At 37.9% G+C, this 14,471-nt stretch overlaps 1 protein-coding gene across 2 annotated transcripts in view; it reads left to right on the top strand.

Annotated features, from left to right (window-relative positions):
• The window catches only part of DROSHA (drosha ribonuclease III), a 187,997-nt gene extending 174,411 nt beyond the window's left edge, over window positions 1-13,586 (top strand). For both annotated transcript variants that reach the window (XM_075212935.1, XM_075212934.1), the window contains 6 exons: window positions 6,254-6,395; window positions 7,878-7,960; window positions 8,550-8,653; window positions 11,602-11,694; window positions 12,811-12,857; window positions 13,177-13,586. In XM_075212935.1, the coding sequence (XP_075069036.1) occupies window positions 6,254-6,395; window positions 7,878-7,960; window positions 8,550-8,653; window positions 11,602-11,694; window positions 12,811-12,857; window positions 13,177-13,295 (588 nt within the window). In that variant the 3' untranslated portion in view covers window positions 13,296-13,586. The remainder of the gene's footprint in view (window positions 1-6,253; window positions 6,396-7,877; window positions 7,961-8,549; window positions 8,654-11,601; window positions 11,695-12,810; window positions 12,858-13,176) is intronic.
• The last annotated feature ends 885 nt before the right edge of the window (window positions 13,587-14,471 follow it).

Raw genomic sequence — 14,471 nt, 5'->3', positions numbered from 1 at the left:
TGTACATCACTTGCCCCGGAGAGCACACATGCGGTATCCTGCGTTACTTCATTAAACAAATTCTTTTCAGGCACAACAGGGATGGATAACTGGTCTTTTCTGTAATTCTGTTCTAACTCAGACACAGTCTCAGGTTCCAATAACACTGGCAAATTATCAGAAGATGCTACTACATGGTACTTACTTGGTAGCTCTTTTCCATCCAAATCACCAAATGGGAGAATTTCTCCTAATCCTTTCTGAGTAGTCAGAGGTACAACATCCTCACCAAGCAGTTCTTCTCCAGTCTCCCCCAAGATAGTAGCTTGGGCAACTGTATTTAATCCACTGGGATGGACCTCCCCCTGATTAACAGACTGAGCAGCCATCTTTTTAGAGTGTGATAAAAGATATTCCAATTGGCATTTTTCAGTATTCACTCGATAACACTGATCCTGCCACATTTCAGTGTCCGTAAATCCTTGCCGCCATACCTCATCCTCTGCTTCTTCAAAACTCTGTTGCAGACATTGCATTTGTTCCCAGAGAGGTATGTGGGGACCTAAAGTGAGCATCCATTTTCTATAAACACTAAAGGCATTGATGGGATTCTCCTGATCTTTTAACAAACGTTTCAGGATATCCATGTGTGTGCTGTACATGTAAGGTACACCCCGGATCTGGCATTCCACTATCAGCTCCTCCATACTCATTGTCTCTAGTGGATCTGTAGAATCTGCTAATGGGACAGATTCTATTAATACATTTGCAGGGGATTCATCAGGCATGTCCCTGTGCTGTAATAGTCCATTTACGTCTTGTTTGTACTGCTGATTATTGTTGTATCTGGATTCTCCCTTGGCCAGATTCTGCATAGTACAAATAACTTAATGTGTAAAATCATCCCATGCTGGTTCATCCTGAAAATTACAGGCACTTGCCTCCTCTTTCAACATTAGGAACACATCCAACAGGTTCTCCAATTTCTCCTGTAGACTGGCTCCTTCCCACATAATAATCTTTGGGCCCTCCTCATCCCAATAATCCAAAATGTGCTGCATTGTGGTGGGGTGGTGCAACACATCCATATCCCCATCCTGCAGACACTCCCACAGTCCTTCATCCCAGTACACCTTTCTCCTGGTTGTACTGGACTGCTTCATCCCTTCCTTTGGGAACTTTTTCAACACTGGGCTGTGATCTGCTCTCTTGTTCCTAGAGCTCACACCCATTTTAATTCCAGGGATCACCTCACTGTGATTTCCTCTCTTTGAGACACGGTTCCATCTTCCGCTCTCCTCTGGCGGGGTGCGCTTCCCCTTATCAAATCGGCACTTAGGCGGCATCTTCCCTCGCCTAAAGCCCACAGTGCTTTTCGTGACACTTTCTACCTTAAAGCCTTTAGGAGTAAGTTCAGGATAATGTGGTAACTGGTTTCTAGTGCTAACTGCTTTGCAGAGCCCTGGAATGTATCACGATACAGTTCCCCTGCAGCTCTACCCAGAGAAGACCTGGGACTGAGTGACCCCACTGCTTGCCACCAAAAATGTGAAGATACCGGGTTTATCTGGCCCAGTGCTACCCAGTACCTTCTAGGATTCGTATGGTCACTCAGGCAAAATGCAGTTATAAAAATACAACAGTATATTTATTGTTATACAAACAACACTAGAATATTAAATACACACAGTAAATAAATGCCAGGCAGATTTACCACATCATCTATCCCTTACCCCAATAACTTAAGGAGATATTGTCACCTGCTGTCCAGACTTCATGACCCATGGATCCCTCTCAGCTGCATATATATACTCGAGTTAGAAAACGACAATTCAAAACTCCATTTTGCACCTTCCTGAATGAAATCCAAGCATGAACACCCCTCCCCCCTGGAGTTGTTCCTTATATATCACAGGTCTAATTTCCACAGTCTTTCCCCTCCCTGGACAAACCCCTGCATCTATTCTACTTCCCCATTGGCCAGTGCAGGACTAGGGGGTTTGGACAGGGCAGTGGAGATGAGATGTCCTTTCACAGAAGCCCCCTGCTGGGATGCAGACAGAACGTCTGGACTAGTCCTAAGGAGAACAATTGATGCTTAATTGGCTTCCCCTACTTCCAAGGATAAGGTAGCAGTGAGCCCCTCCTAAAATTAACCCCTTACACTACTTTGTGATGTCACAGGGTCCCCAGCTGTTCCATGCTTCCTGTAGAGGAAGGAGGGGGGAGAATGAATGCAGCTCAAGCCCTCTCACCTGTATCCTAGACACCACCTGATCTTTACCCATAACCCTCCTGGCTTCAGTTTAAGGACAATGAATAACATTACTTCAAGTCATCAATATATAATACAAAATATACATATTTAAATTGAATTACAATGTCCCCTTAACCACATGTTATTGGACAATGCAGTTATAGTCTGGTGAGCTGGGGAAACAAAAGAAGGCTATAAAAAGTATTTGCTATAATCACATATCACCCTCGTTTTGTCACATAGTAGTAGTATCCAATGCAGAGAGCTCTGCAAATTTGTTCTGTGACTTCAGCATCAGAAATAAAAAATCCTGCCTCATAGAAAGAAGCACCAAATGAAGTTAGATAGAAAAAGCTATGTATTTAGTAAATGTTGCAGGAGCTGGACAAGAAATGAAAGTTTTGTGAAGATGGGGAAAACAATTACCATTCTCTAATACTGTATCATACAGGATGAACATGTAATTTATCTGCAATTTTGTTTTAATTATTTTCCAACTGTTACACTTTCCATGTGCCAAATTTGATCAGACGATATGCAGTGCTGCTATTAATTTACATGTAATTCTGCGTTTTTTTCATTTGCGTTTAAGTTACTAGAACTGTCCAAACAGCTGCATAGTCAAAAGAGGGATAGTGTTCCTGGGAGCAACTATTGACCCTTTTCTGATGTAATGCCCGAATTCTGATCACCTCGGTGTGGTTGCCTGGGGCAACAATATCCTCTGTGTGCTCAAAAGATAGAAAATAAAATAAGAAGATAGTAATGTATTCAATGACTTACTAATAAGCATGTTGGAGCACTTTATATTATGGTGAATGAGGTGTTTGAATTGCTAGGATGTGAGACTGTTCAGTGTTACTCTGCATATTATATTTTGGGTTCCAGAAGGAATTTGTATAAACCAGTGATAGACAATCACCGCATGGTGTGGCCCTTCCAAAGGGACACACATTACGCTTAATCACAGGAATAGATTAAAACAATACATTTAATCAAAGAGAGATATACCTATCTTTAATAACATATCAGCATTTTAATCAATTGTTGCAAGATAAAACAAACAAATCTGTCAATAAAGCAAGATGGAGCTGGGGGGCCTTAGGTTTAAAGGACCTCATTTGTCGCATAGCCATATAATATGGATTTGAAGGTGCATGGAATGGTAATGGTAGGATAGTAGACACCACTCCCCCTCAGATGCTCTCTTTTACAATGGTTGCTCAGTGGCTACAGTTCCCCTTCCTCCCTTCTTACCATGCATGGAGCAAGCTGAGGAATGGTTGTCAGTGCCTTTGCTGCTGCTCCCTCACAGCACAACTAAATTTTTCCAGCCTATTACTGACACGAAGGAGCAATATCCTGCAGCATCGCTGGACAAATGTAAATATTTTGGCTCTATTTCAAGCAGTGTTAAAGTGCTTTTAATTAGTATATAATACATGTTTAATATACAAATAATGCATAAACTCTGCCATTCTAGTCTTGGGCCTATTTGGCCTTTCCACAAAGCCAGTTGGAATCTGGTTGTGATGGTTTACATCACTACTTTTGTGCAGTTGTAATGTCTCTTATTACTTTGAATCTACTGTCAATTATTTTTGAAAATAGTTCACATAAAGATGATATTTTAATGGCACAAATGTGCATGTCATACACTAGGGGGCATATTCCATTAGCCACGGAGTACTTCTCCAACAAAGAGGCAAGTGTGCACTGCTCTTAAGCGTAAAAGAAATAAGCCCAGAACTAAATTTAATTTAAAGTCCAAGAAATTTAAATATTTTGGTATACACATTACAGACAATTACAATCCTACAGTATAAGGAAATCATCCCTTTTCAGTTTGCTAGATCTACAATTATGGGGGCAGCAGATGATCTTATGGTTTAGAAGGATGGTGGAGACCAACATGAATATTTTACCAAGAATGTCATACTTTTCCCAAGCCATTCCAGTACTCCTCCCAGGTTTAGAAAAATATAGAAGACAATATCTAAATTTATTTTTACTAGACAAGCCACCTAGACAAAAAATTTCAACACAAAGAAGGAGCTCTAATAATAGGGGTAGAGGTCTCCCAGACATAAAGAAGTTTTTTTTATGCAAAACAATGAGAAAGGAAAGTCAGATGCTTGGTTGCATAGGGAGAGGAATAAGTAGTGTAAAGAAAGAAGTAATAAGGCCACTGCATAGGTCATTGGTACATTGGTGAGTGAATGTCCAAGATGAAATGGCTGAAAGACATTTGGTAATGTGGGCCAACATGGATAGTGAAAGATTTGGAGCAGTGTCTGTGGAGTATTTGGAATGAAAGTCTAGCTGTAACTGAAGAATGTTCAATAAGTTGTGTGAGGTACGCAAGTAAGTGTAGGCAAGGCTCCCAAAAAGCTTGGAGTAGCATGGGAGTTGAGAGATAGGACTAGGTAATCTAAGAACGTATTTGAGTCAGAATGAGTTTGTTTTTTAAATAGGAGTAGTTAACACTTGTTTAATTATTGATGCAAAGATATCAGTGGAGGGAGAGATTTCAGATGTAAGTTAAGATTAGAATTAGTATGTCATTAGCATAGGGTAGAGCAACTGGTTAGAGGATAAGAATGAATAGAATTATTTTGTGGTACCAGAGCATGTAGGAACGTAAAGGAGTACGTTTTTGCTTGGGTAGAATATATACCATTTCATATCAGATTTTGTCAATCTTATTTTTGAAGTAGGAAGCTATGACTTGGGCCATGTTAAGTTGACGGTGTGGGTGGGCTGGGAAGAAATTTAAATCCTATTTAAAGAGGTGAATGTGGTTAGAAGGATGAATGGAGATGAGTGAATGGAAGCATGTTTGTTTGTTTGTCAGTGTTGTAGTATATTAGTTGCAGTATATTTGAAGCTGTCACAAGTATAAAACTTTCTTCAATGATCTACTTTGTAGGAGAGTTTTTTTTAAGCAGTACATTTCTATTGTGTGCCACAAATAGAGCTACTGCATCTAGGGTTGCTGCTGGAGTGTGATTAACATGGGGGTGTTGTATCAGTACGTGAGAATGTAGAAATCATGGAAAGAAGACATTGTTGAGGATAGATGGAAAGTGGTTGAGAATTAATAGAATTGAGATTTTGCGGTTATGAGGAGCGAATGACTTAATTGCAGACCCACCCCTATCTTTGCAAGAATATCGGAGGGGAGCCTAATCTTCCAAGACATTCTGGGAGAGTAAGCAAGGATGATATAAGGATATATTTGACAGGATATTTTACATATATATTTATGTCACTTGTGTATTATTTATAAATATTTGAGCTCTTTAAGTTTTTAAAAAAGGGTGTTTGCAATAAATCCTTGCTTTACTTTCGAGCAGTGAGTACTTCTGTGGCCATCTATAAGTTATTTTTTATTGGAGTGCACAGAGAAACTACTTTTGTGTGATTTCTTGTGATAAAGATATATGTATATTATACTCATACATGTATGTGTGATAGAAAAATAAACTAGGCACTTGTGATCTGGAAACAATATTAACCTGAACTATAATTACCATCTCTTGTCAAACATGACTGACATTGCCAAGATCTGTAACAGAAAGTTCTTCTTATTCATGATGAGCATTTATCTTTCATGTAACATTGGGTGCCCTAATCTGTCTAAAATACCTTAAGAGTGACAGCTTGCAAGGAACAGATTTAATAAAGGGAATAGCTTTAGAAATAATGAGAGATCTATGCGTAAGGAAAAGTTTTCAACAAATTATGAGTCAGTGAGGAATGCAGAATTTAAGCCAGAAAGGAATCATAAATTAAGTAAAATGCTAATACTTTTAAAACCCGTGATAGGCTTGTTGGTTCTTTTGATTTGTTTTGGCTTGGTTTGGGGCATTTGTTTGAGTTATGAATACACATACCTACTCTAAGAACACTAAGAGCTGATCTTTAGTGGTCTCATTTTTTAAGATGTCAGTATTTTGGATTGTGTTCCTGTGCTTTTATGTCCCCTAATTACCTTGTTTTCTGTGTATATTGCAGCTTCTGCGTAGTTCATTGGTGAACAACAGGACACAGGCCAAGGTAGCAGAAGAGCTTGGTATGCAGGAGTTTGCCATCACAAACGATAAAACAAAGAGGCCTGTGGCCCTCCGTACCAAGACCTTGGCTGACTTGCTTGAATGTATGTAAACAATAAATCCTCATACCAAAGCAGCAATGCATGTTAAATATATATTGATCAAATTGTGCTTTTTAGAGTTGGGAAAGCATTTGCTATCTTTCAACTTTGGTTTTGCACTGTCTGGCATCATACTTGTGATCGGGCATTTGGTATAGCTTGGTAAAGGCACATTAAGAGACTTTCACTCAAGACTATAGTAAATTCAGTCAGTAAGATGCAGGTACATTTACATGTTAATATTTCTAGTGCAGTGTTCATTTTAACAATAAAAAATTGAATGTACCATTGGACTCTGTTTTTAGGCCTGTTGGTCTGTGTAACTAAGATCACAACATAAATTTCCCACTTTTAAACAGCTTGATTATTATTAGGGGGTGTTGTTGGTTTTTTTTTAAGAGTCCTGTTTTAACAGTTATATTATTACTTCCTTTTTGAGATGTTATTACTTATCATTTGATTAGATTGTACTACTATTTCCTTCCTTATGTTGCAGCAAAGGATTTGAGCATATTAAAATTTTGGAAGTGCCTTGTCCACATTTCAAATTGAATATAAATCCTACAAATTGACCTGGAATCTAAAAATTAAGCTGCTCTGCTTCTAGAATTACGTAATGCTGCACTAGTGAACATTAAATCATTGTATTGATAATGTGTGATCAAGTATAGTACATGCCATCAAATAAATCCAAGACGATCTTTGTAAGATAATGAATGATGAAATATTAACATAATGCATCTTTAATATTGTTATGTGTGTCTATTTCCTTGGCACTGTACAGCTAATTACTTTATAGATCTTCTTTTATATTGTCTTGATCCTATTTAGGGTTAGTTAGGATATTGCAACCAGGTGGCACATCTATGAATGTTTGTTAATGTAATACTCTCAAAGAGTGATGCAGGACTGTCTCAAACGCTGGTTCAATCACCTATTACTGTGCGTTAAGGACATACAATGGAGATTCCTGCAGCTTTCAATATACTAGGGAGCATATGTTAATATCTCTGGAGGGAACATATTGGTAAATATAAAGAGTAGAGCTAAGACTTCAAATCTTCCATTCAACCACTACCAGAAAAAAGAATGTATGTTCATGTAGCAGAGTGTTCTCCTGTCACTATGTGAAGTGACGGCAAATGGTATGAAAAGAATTAGACCGTGCTGTGTAATGAACAGTTTTTTAACTAGTTCTGCATTGGTGATGCCAGCATAAATATTTAATATTACACTGCATTTCTATGTCAGAAACACATAAGTGCTTCTATTATTCCTTTCACCAACCTACTCCTTTCTCTTAACTGCCTGGCATTTGCTTTTAGCGCTTGAGCATCTATAACAACATTCTGTCCCAACTACTTAATTCTGCCGTGAAAAAATGTGACCAATGTTGCACTTTGCTTTTTTTATATGTTTTTTTTTTATTATTGATATTTGTAGCCGAAAAGGTATTCAGTATTAACCTGTGTGTTTTATCTGTAGCCTTTATTGCTGCACTTTGTATCGATAAGGACTTGGAATACGTTCACACATTTATGAATGTATGTTTCTTCCCGCGACTGAAGGTAAAATATATTTATTGAGCCGATGGCTGTTTGCTCTCCTCTCTCCATTGCTAAACATAAAGATGTTACAATTAGCCCAAAACAGATTAGAACAGTAATGTGCATTTTCTGGCAAATACAGCAGGATTAAACACCAGTGGGTGTAAGTAGTCTATGGACATAAATTGCAAGTTGCGTTAAGCTCTGCAGATATGTTCTGTAAGGATGGATTGGCAAAGAAAAGATAACATTATTCAAATACCCTCGGGGTGTCAATAAGTAACCAGGAAATCACTTTTGAGAAAAGATAGTTTGCTTAAGGGGCATCACAGAGCGAGTTAGGCACTTGTGTAGTAGACACATGAAATAGTCAATCATCGGTAGCTAGGAACAGTTTGACAAAGTAGATTAATCAAAACTTGTTTGGAAGGTAGTTCTAGTATTCTGCCTGTGATTGATGTTATCTTGGGTTTGGCAGTAGTGAATAACAAAAGATTATTGTTCCGATACATTTGACCAAGTGATTCCTACTGCCTCTTGTATTGTTTTTTAAGAGTCTATCAAACACTATTTAGAGCTGAATTATTATTCTGTTCTCTTTGGTCTACAGGAGTTTATTTTAAATCAAGACTGGAATGATCCTAAATCACAACTTCAGCAATGCTGTTTGACTCTTAGAACTGAAGGGAAAGAGCCAGATATTCCCCTATACAAGTAAGATCTGTTTGAATTTATTTACATTTTTTTATTCTTCCACTCTTGTAAGGCCAAAAATGTTTATTGCAGTCACTCAAGCCATCTGTCTATCTTTATATACTCAAGAAAAATCCAGGACTGCTAAATATTTGTCTTACTTTTAATGTTTTAGGATAGATCGATATCTATTAGCTATATATGGAATTTGGAGGGGATTGGGGAATGTGGTCTACTATTTGCAGGGGCTGGCTGGCAGACTTTAGCCCGGAAGGCAAGCACACAGCATTGGCCCATAAGTAGCGTCCCACTCTGAAAGGGTGGTTTTTGGTACAATATATATTTTTCAATATAAAGAGAGGCTATTCTAATGTTGCTTAATCCAGCAATACTTTATTATTATAAATGAAAAATCTTAAATAATAAAACTAAATTATGCAACAAAAAAACAAACCTCCCTTTATACTGTATTTTTTTTATATATGTTCCCTCTCCCTACAGCACCTTTTTTTACTTTTTACATACCTGGCTGATTATAATGGAATTTATCAAAATGCAAAAATCCCATTTGCTGGCAAAAACATCAGGTTTTTAAAGCAAAGGGCTTGTTTTTGCTTCGCCCTATATACTAACAGGGTTATTAATTGTTTTAGGGTTAACTTAAAACAAATAATAAGAGCGGTGCTACTGGTAGGAGGAGCAGAGCACTAGGTGTGAATCTGACACCCTGGCCAAGAGCTGGATTAAGGTTCTGGGGGTCTGGGGCAATTTAGACAGGGTAACCCCTATGATGTAACATGGTTATCATTTTAGACAAATACACAGGCAATATTGGTGTGCACTTCTGTTAGGTGCATGTAGTTATGCCTTCACGAGCAGTACACTGTGAAGCGGGACATGCTTCCCATCTGTCCTAAGTGGAACAGTTGCCCAAATTCGTGACTGCCCCACTAGATTCAGGACAGTTGGTAGACTGTCCTGCTCACTCCTACCTGTTGTCACTTTCACCAGTTGTGGCTTTTGGTGTCTTTAGCTAACTTGCTGCTAGTCTGAATCCTGGAATGTTGGATGCCCTATTTGGAAAAAAAATGGGTACATAAAAATTAGAAAACTCCAACCAGCCCTGGAGTTAAATCAATAGCACCCAAATTAAATAATAATATTCATATTTGCTAAATAGATCTATTTCACTCCAACCAACCCTGACATTAAATAGCAAACAAATATTATAAATAGACCTATTTCCATCCAATTAGCTTCAACATTAAATTAATAGTATTCCCATTTAATATATAAACTTATTTCCCTCCCTCCAAACAGCCCCAGAAATAAATAAAATATAATTTACGTTTAATTAATATAACCATTTCCCACAACCATCCCCGGCATTAAATAATTCATATTCACATTTAATAAATAACACTCCTCCCCAAAATGAGCCCCATATTTAATTAACATCCCCAAACGACTCCAGCATTAATTAAAGGTCCTGTCACTTAACCTTAAATTAATAGGTTCCACTATTAAATAGCCTCACAAATAAAATAGCATCCATTAAATAATTATCCCCCACATGTACTCAACTATTAAATAGCCTACCTCCCACACTATATTAAGACCCCCCCTTCCCGCATACACTATATTAACATAGTGGCCCCCACTCTCTCTCTCACACACACACACACACACACACACACACATTGTATTAACATTGTGGCCCCCACTCACACACAAAATGTATTAACGAACATCAGACACACACTTATCTTATTCTCTCCACGCGCTGTCTGCTGCTGCTCACACATGGGTGGGCACCTGTCACATGGAGCACGTCCCATGTGACAGCCGGGATCTCACACATTGGGGAGGAGGTGAGGGGGGACGGATCTGGAGGATCCACGGCCAATAAGGAAGGTGGCTGGTCCCAGAGGAGGGGCCAGCCACCAAGTAATAGACTTGGACCAGTCGCTCTACCGGCCCAAAATAGACTTTTTCTGTCCAGCCCGCCCCTGACTGTTTAACAGCTAAAGTGTGGCAGCTTCCTCCTTTACGCCACAACTCTTAGTCAAAACAAAGCTAGTCCTCTTTATTGGGAGTCAGTTGCTGCACATCATCATCTTTATAGCTTTATAGCTACATTTGACTCCATGCAATACCTCAAAATGACACAGGATAGAACGAGAGACTTCAGTAATGGTGTATAATTGCAACTGCCACTTTAATGTTTAAAAAAATAAATTAATCAATGTGTCAATTGTTATAAATTTTAGATTCTCCCTCCGCAGATTAAGACATGTCAGGCTTGAAGTGTGAGCTATGAATGGCCTACAGCGTTCTCCCCAGAATATTTTGTCAGTCATCTGGCATTACGGGGTAGCCTGGTGGGGGCAGTGTAATACTTTGCAATAATAATAGTAATGAAAAATGTTGGAGGTTATTGCCAACACTTATGTTACTTAACAATAGTCTAGAGGTTATTGCCCGCTTGCCTGCTGGACTGGAAACGCTCATATTTTATTTCTTTTTTTAGAATTAATTCTAGTTTTTTTATCTTGCTATTGAGCCTTTTCCTGCCTGGACTGACTGCCAGGACTGGTCAGACTGGTTGTTTGTGGTCTAACTTACTGCTGGCTGCAGTGCTCACATAGTGACTATTATAATAGGTTTGTCCTATCTTAATAGGAATCTTAATATTAGGTGACAGACATTTGCCTACTACTAAATGAAAGAAGACTTATTAAGAATGTCTTGAAGGCACATACATTCCAGCAACAAGAATATTGTTAATACATTCATGCCTTCTAATTCCATTGGACAGATGCAAAGATTACATAAAAGTTGATTTAGTGTGACTTTACAAAAAATAAAAAGCGATTATCACAAACCAAAGTTCTTAAATTATGTTAAATGTTGCAAAATATTCATGTACCTGTAGAAGGTAATTATCAGAGTGATGTGTTCTGTTCTAGGACCCTTCAAACAGTGGGACCATCACATGCCAGAACATATACTGTGGCTGTGTATTTCAAAGGTGAACGAATTGGCTGTGGAAAAGGACCAAGGTATTTAATGCTTACTCTTTGTTTGATTAGAAACGTTTTTTCAGCATTCTCTATTAACCTAGTTGCTCCAACAGTATGTATCGCACACAATAATACATTGCTTTCCCCCTTTAGTCTTAATGTGTCTTGAGAGGTAAAAAAAGAAAAAACAATATTGAGTTATTATGCTTGGTTACTTCTGATGAACACTCTAGCATACCCTTTGCTTGTAATGTCAGCTGTAATTAGCAACATCATACACATATTGTCAGTTCATTACATACATTTGAACAAAGCCATATACATTTCTTATACAACATGACATCTTTGAATGAAAGGTTGACAGAAAATCCATGTTGCATCCCCTTTCCTCGCGCTCTTTGACAGCTCCTATTGTTACCCATCTGTGTCTGCATTCTGTTAGAGAGTTGTTGTAACCATCCAGAAGGAATGTTATTAGTAAAGGTTCTGCGCATTTTTCTTTGGTATCTCTCTGTCATTAATCAAGAGTAGAGTGATGTGCAGTTAATATGTGCAGCACCTTTGTGATGCTTAACAGAGGTGCGCTTTATAAATTGGGATACTGTCAATTTCAAATTGTGCGACCTGGACATTAATCCAATAACAGAGATCACTTGTTTTGTAATCCATTGTTTCCCATATGCTCTGCCAGTCAAGCAGTGCTGATCGCTTTGTATGTAGCATGGTGATCTGCAGTCGCGCAGTGCCAGGAAAATGCTTATTAAGATAGAAAGCAGAAGAAGTTTTTTTGTTTTCCCCCTTTGAGTGATTGATGTCATGAGATGAATTGTATAAAATCATGTAAAGTCACATTGTTTTTTCTGAAAGGATTAATCGCAGAGACTGAAAATCACCTGTGTACCCCTATCCTTAAATCTATTCAGACACATATACAATTTACAATATCTCTGTGGCTATGGGCCATGTTTTGAAATTATAAATAAAAAAAGCTGAGTAGTAGTAAAATAATAATAGTTTTTTTAAGACCCTCAAGAAAAATGATGTATCTCATTTTTCCATGTTCTTGTCTTATTGCTGCTTAAAAGGATTTAAAAGCTCAGTTAAAACTGATGGTGGTAATTAGGTTCATTTGCGTTTTGTTTTTTACTTTTGCAGTATTCAGCAGGCTGAGATGGGAGCTGCTATGGACGCCTTGGATAAATGTAAGATTATATTTGTCGTTTTCTATATTTTTTTTATTCTTTTCTGCTGTTAAAACCTTGCAGCTCTTATTTATAACGTGCTGAAAGCAGTTTCATTACTGAAGATATATTAACTTTGACAGGGTCTTTGTTTAGCGTGACCAAATGCAAAGAACTTGTACAAGTGCAGTTTTAGGGAGCTTATCACTTATATCTGCACAATGCAGACAACGTAGTTTTTCTTGTGGCATAATGCATTTACTATTATTGGCACATTTGTATTTCTGAGGGTCTGTCTGTGAGTATGGCATAGGTGATGTCATTCTTCTACTTTCCCCAGATAACTTCCCCCAGATGGCTCATCAGAAGCGTTTTATCGAACGGAAGTACAGACAGGAATTGAAAGAAATGAGGTTGGAGAAGGAGCAACAAGAGAACACAGAAGACGTGAGAAAATAAAGCCTGCCATTCTTACAATATCCATTCAAACTCACTGGGGGAAGCTGCCATACAGAATCATCTTGCCTGTTTGTTCGTGTTTACAGACAACACATGCTGTGTCCAGATAAATGGGAGAGAAATCATGGATTGGAGTTTGTTTGTTTTTTATTTATTGTCCTTTTTATATGTTAAAGTTTTAGCAAATTTTATGTCTTTTTCTTTTTTTCCCTATAATTCCCAGAATGTCTTTTAATTCTATAGTTTTTATAAAGAATTGTATGAATGAATAAATTGGAAATTGGCACTTTTTTTGAGTGGAAAAAGTGATTTGCTTTTTTTTTTTATATATATATTTAATAACCTACCTTTCTCATCAGCGACCAAAAATTTTTCATTTTCAAGTAATATTGCTGGGGGATTTTACTCTGAATTTTCAAATAATGTCTGACATTATAAAGATTCACTCACATCACAGGGTGCATTTCATACTTATGAGTCATCACCTAAAACCACATTATTCTAGCCCTCTCGTCTAAAGGAGGTAAGGTCTCACTCATTCTCTCTAGAGGGGACTCTTCAGTCTACCCCTAACAGTTGACAGTTATGTAGCAGTTACATAAATACTTAACTGACACATTGTCTGGTGATAAGAATAAAACATCTGAAAATCAATGCAATGACAGTATGGGGTGCCATATTGTCTTTCTTTATGATGAAATAAACAGGTTTATTTACATCTCTTCAGCGCTGTTTTTAGGTTTCATTGGGTAACCTGAGTAAACATTTGTTTTGCATTACTCTTCTCGAACACAGTTCTTAACTTAATTAAAATTATCAATAAGTAACTTAACATTAATACAGATGTTGGAACCCATAGAGAACCCCAAGTTTTCAACTACTGGGTATCCACAAACAGCAATGGCGGGAAACTCAATGGCTGCTATTACCTTTACAGCTCTAGCATGGTGTTACGAACGCCCAGCCTGTCCCAGATACAGCAATCTGAACAGCTGGATGTGGGACAGGCTGGGCGTTCGTAACACCATGCTAGAGCTGTAAAGGTAATAGCAGCCATTGAGTTTCCCGCCATTGCTGTTTGTGGATACCCAGTAGTTGAAAACTTGGGGTTCTCTATGGGTTCCAACATCTGTATTAATGTTAAGTTACTTTATTGATAACTGGCGTCACCTTAGT

The sequence above is a fragment of the Mixophyes fleayi genome, chromosome 5, assembly GCF_038048845.1.
Source record: "Mixophyes fleayi isolate aMixFle1 chromosome 5, aMixFle1.hap1, whole genome shotgun sequence".
In the NCBI taxonomy this organism is placed as follows: Eukaryota; Metazoa; Chordata; class Amphibia; order Anura; family Limnodynastidae; genus Mixophyes; species Mixophyes fleayi.
Note: the sequence above shows the minus strand (reverse complement) of the source record. Positions and strands in the feature narration are given on the sequence as shown.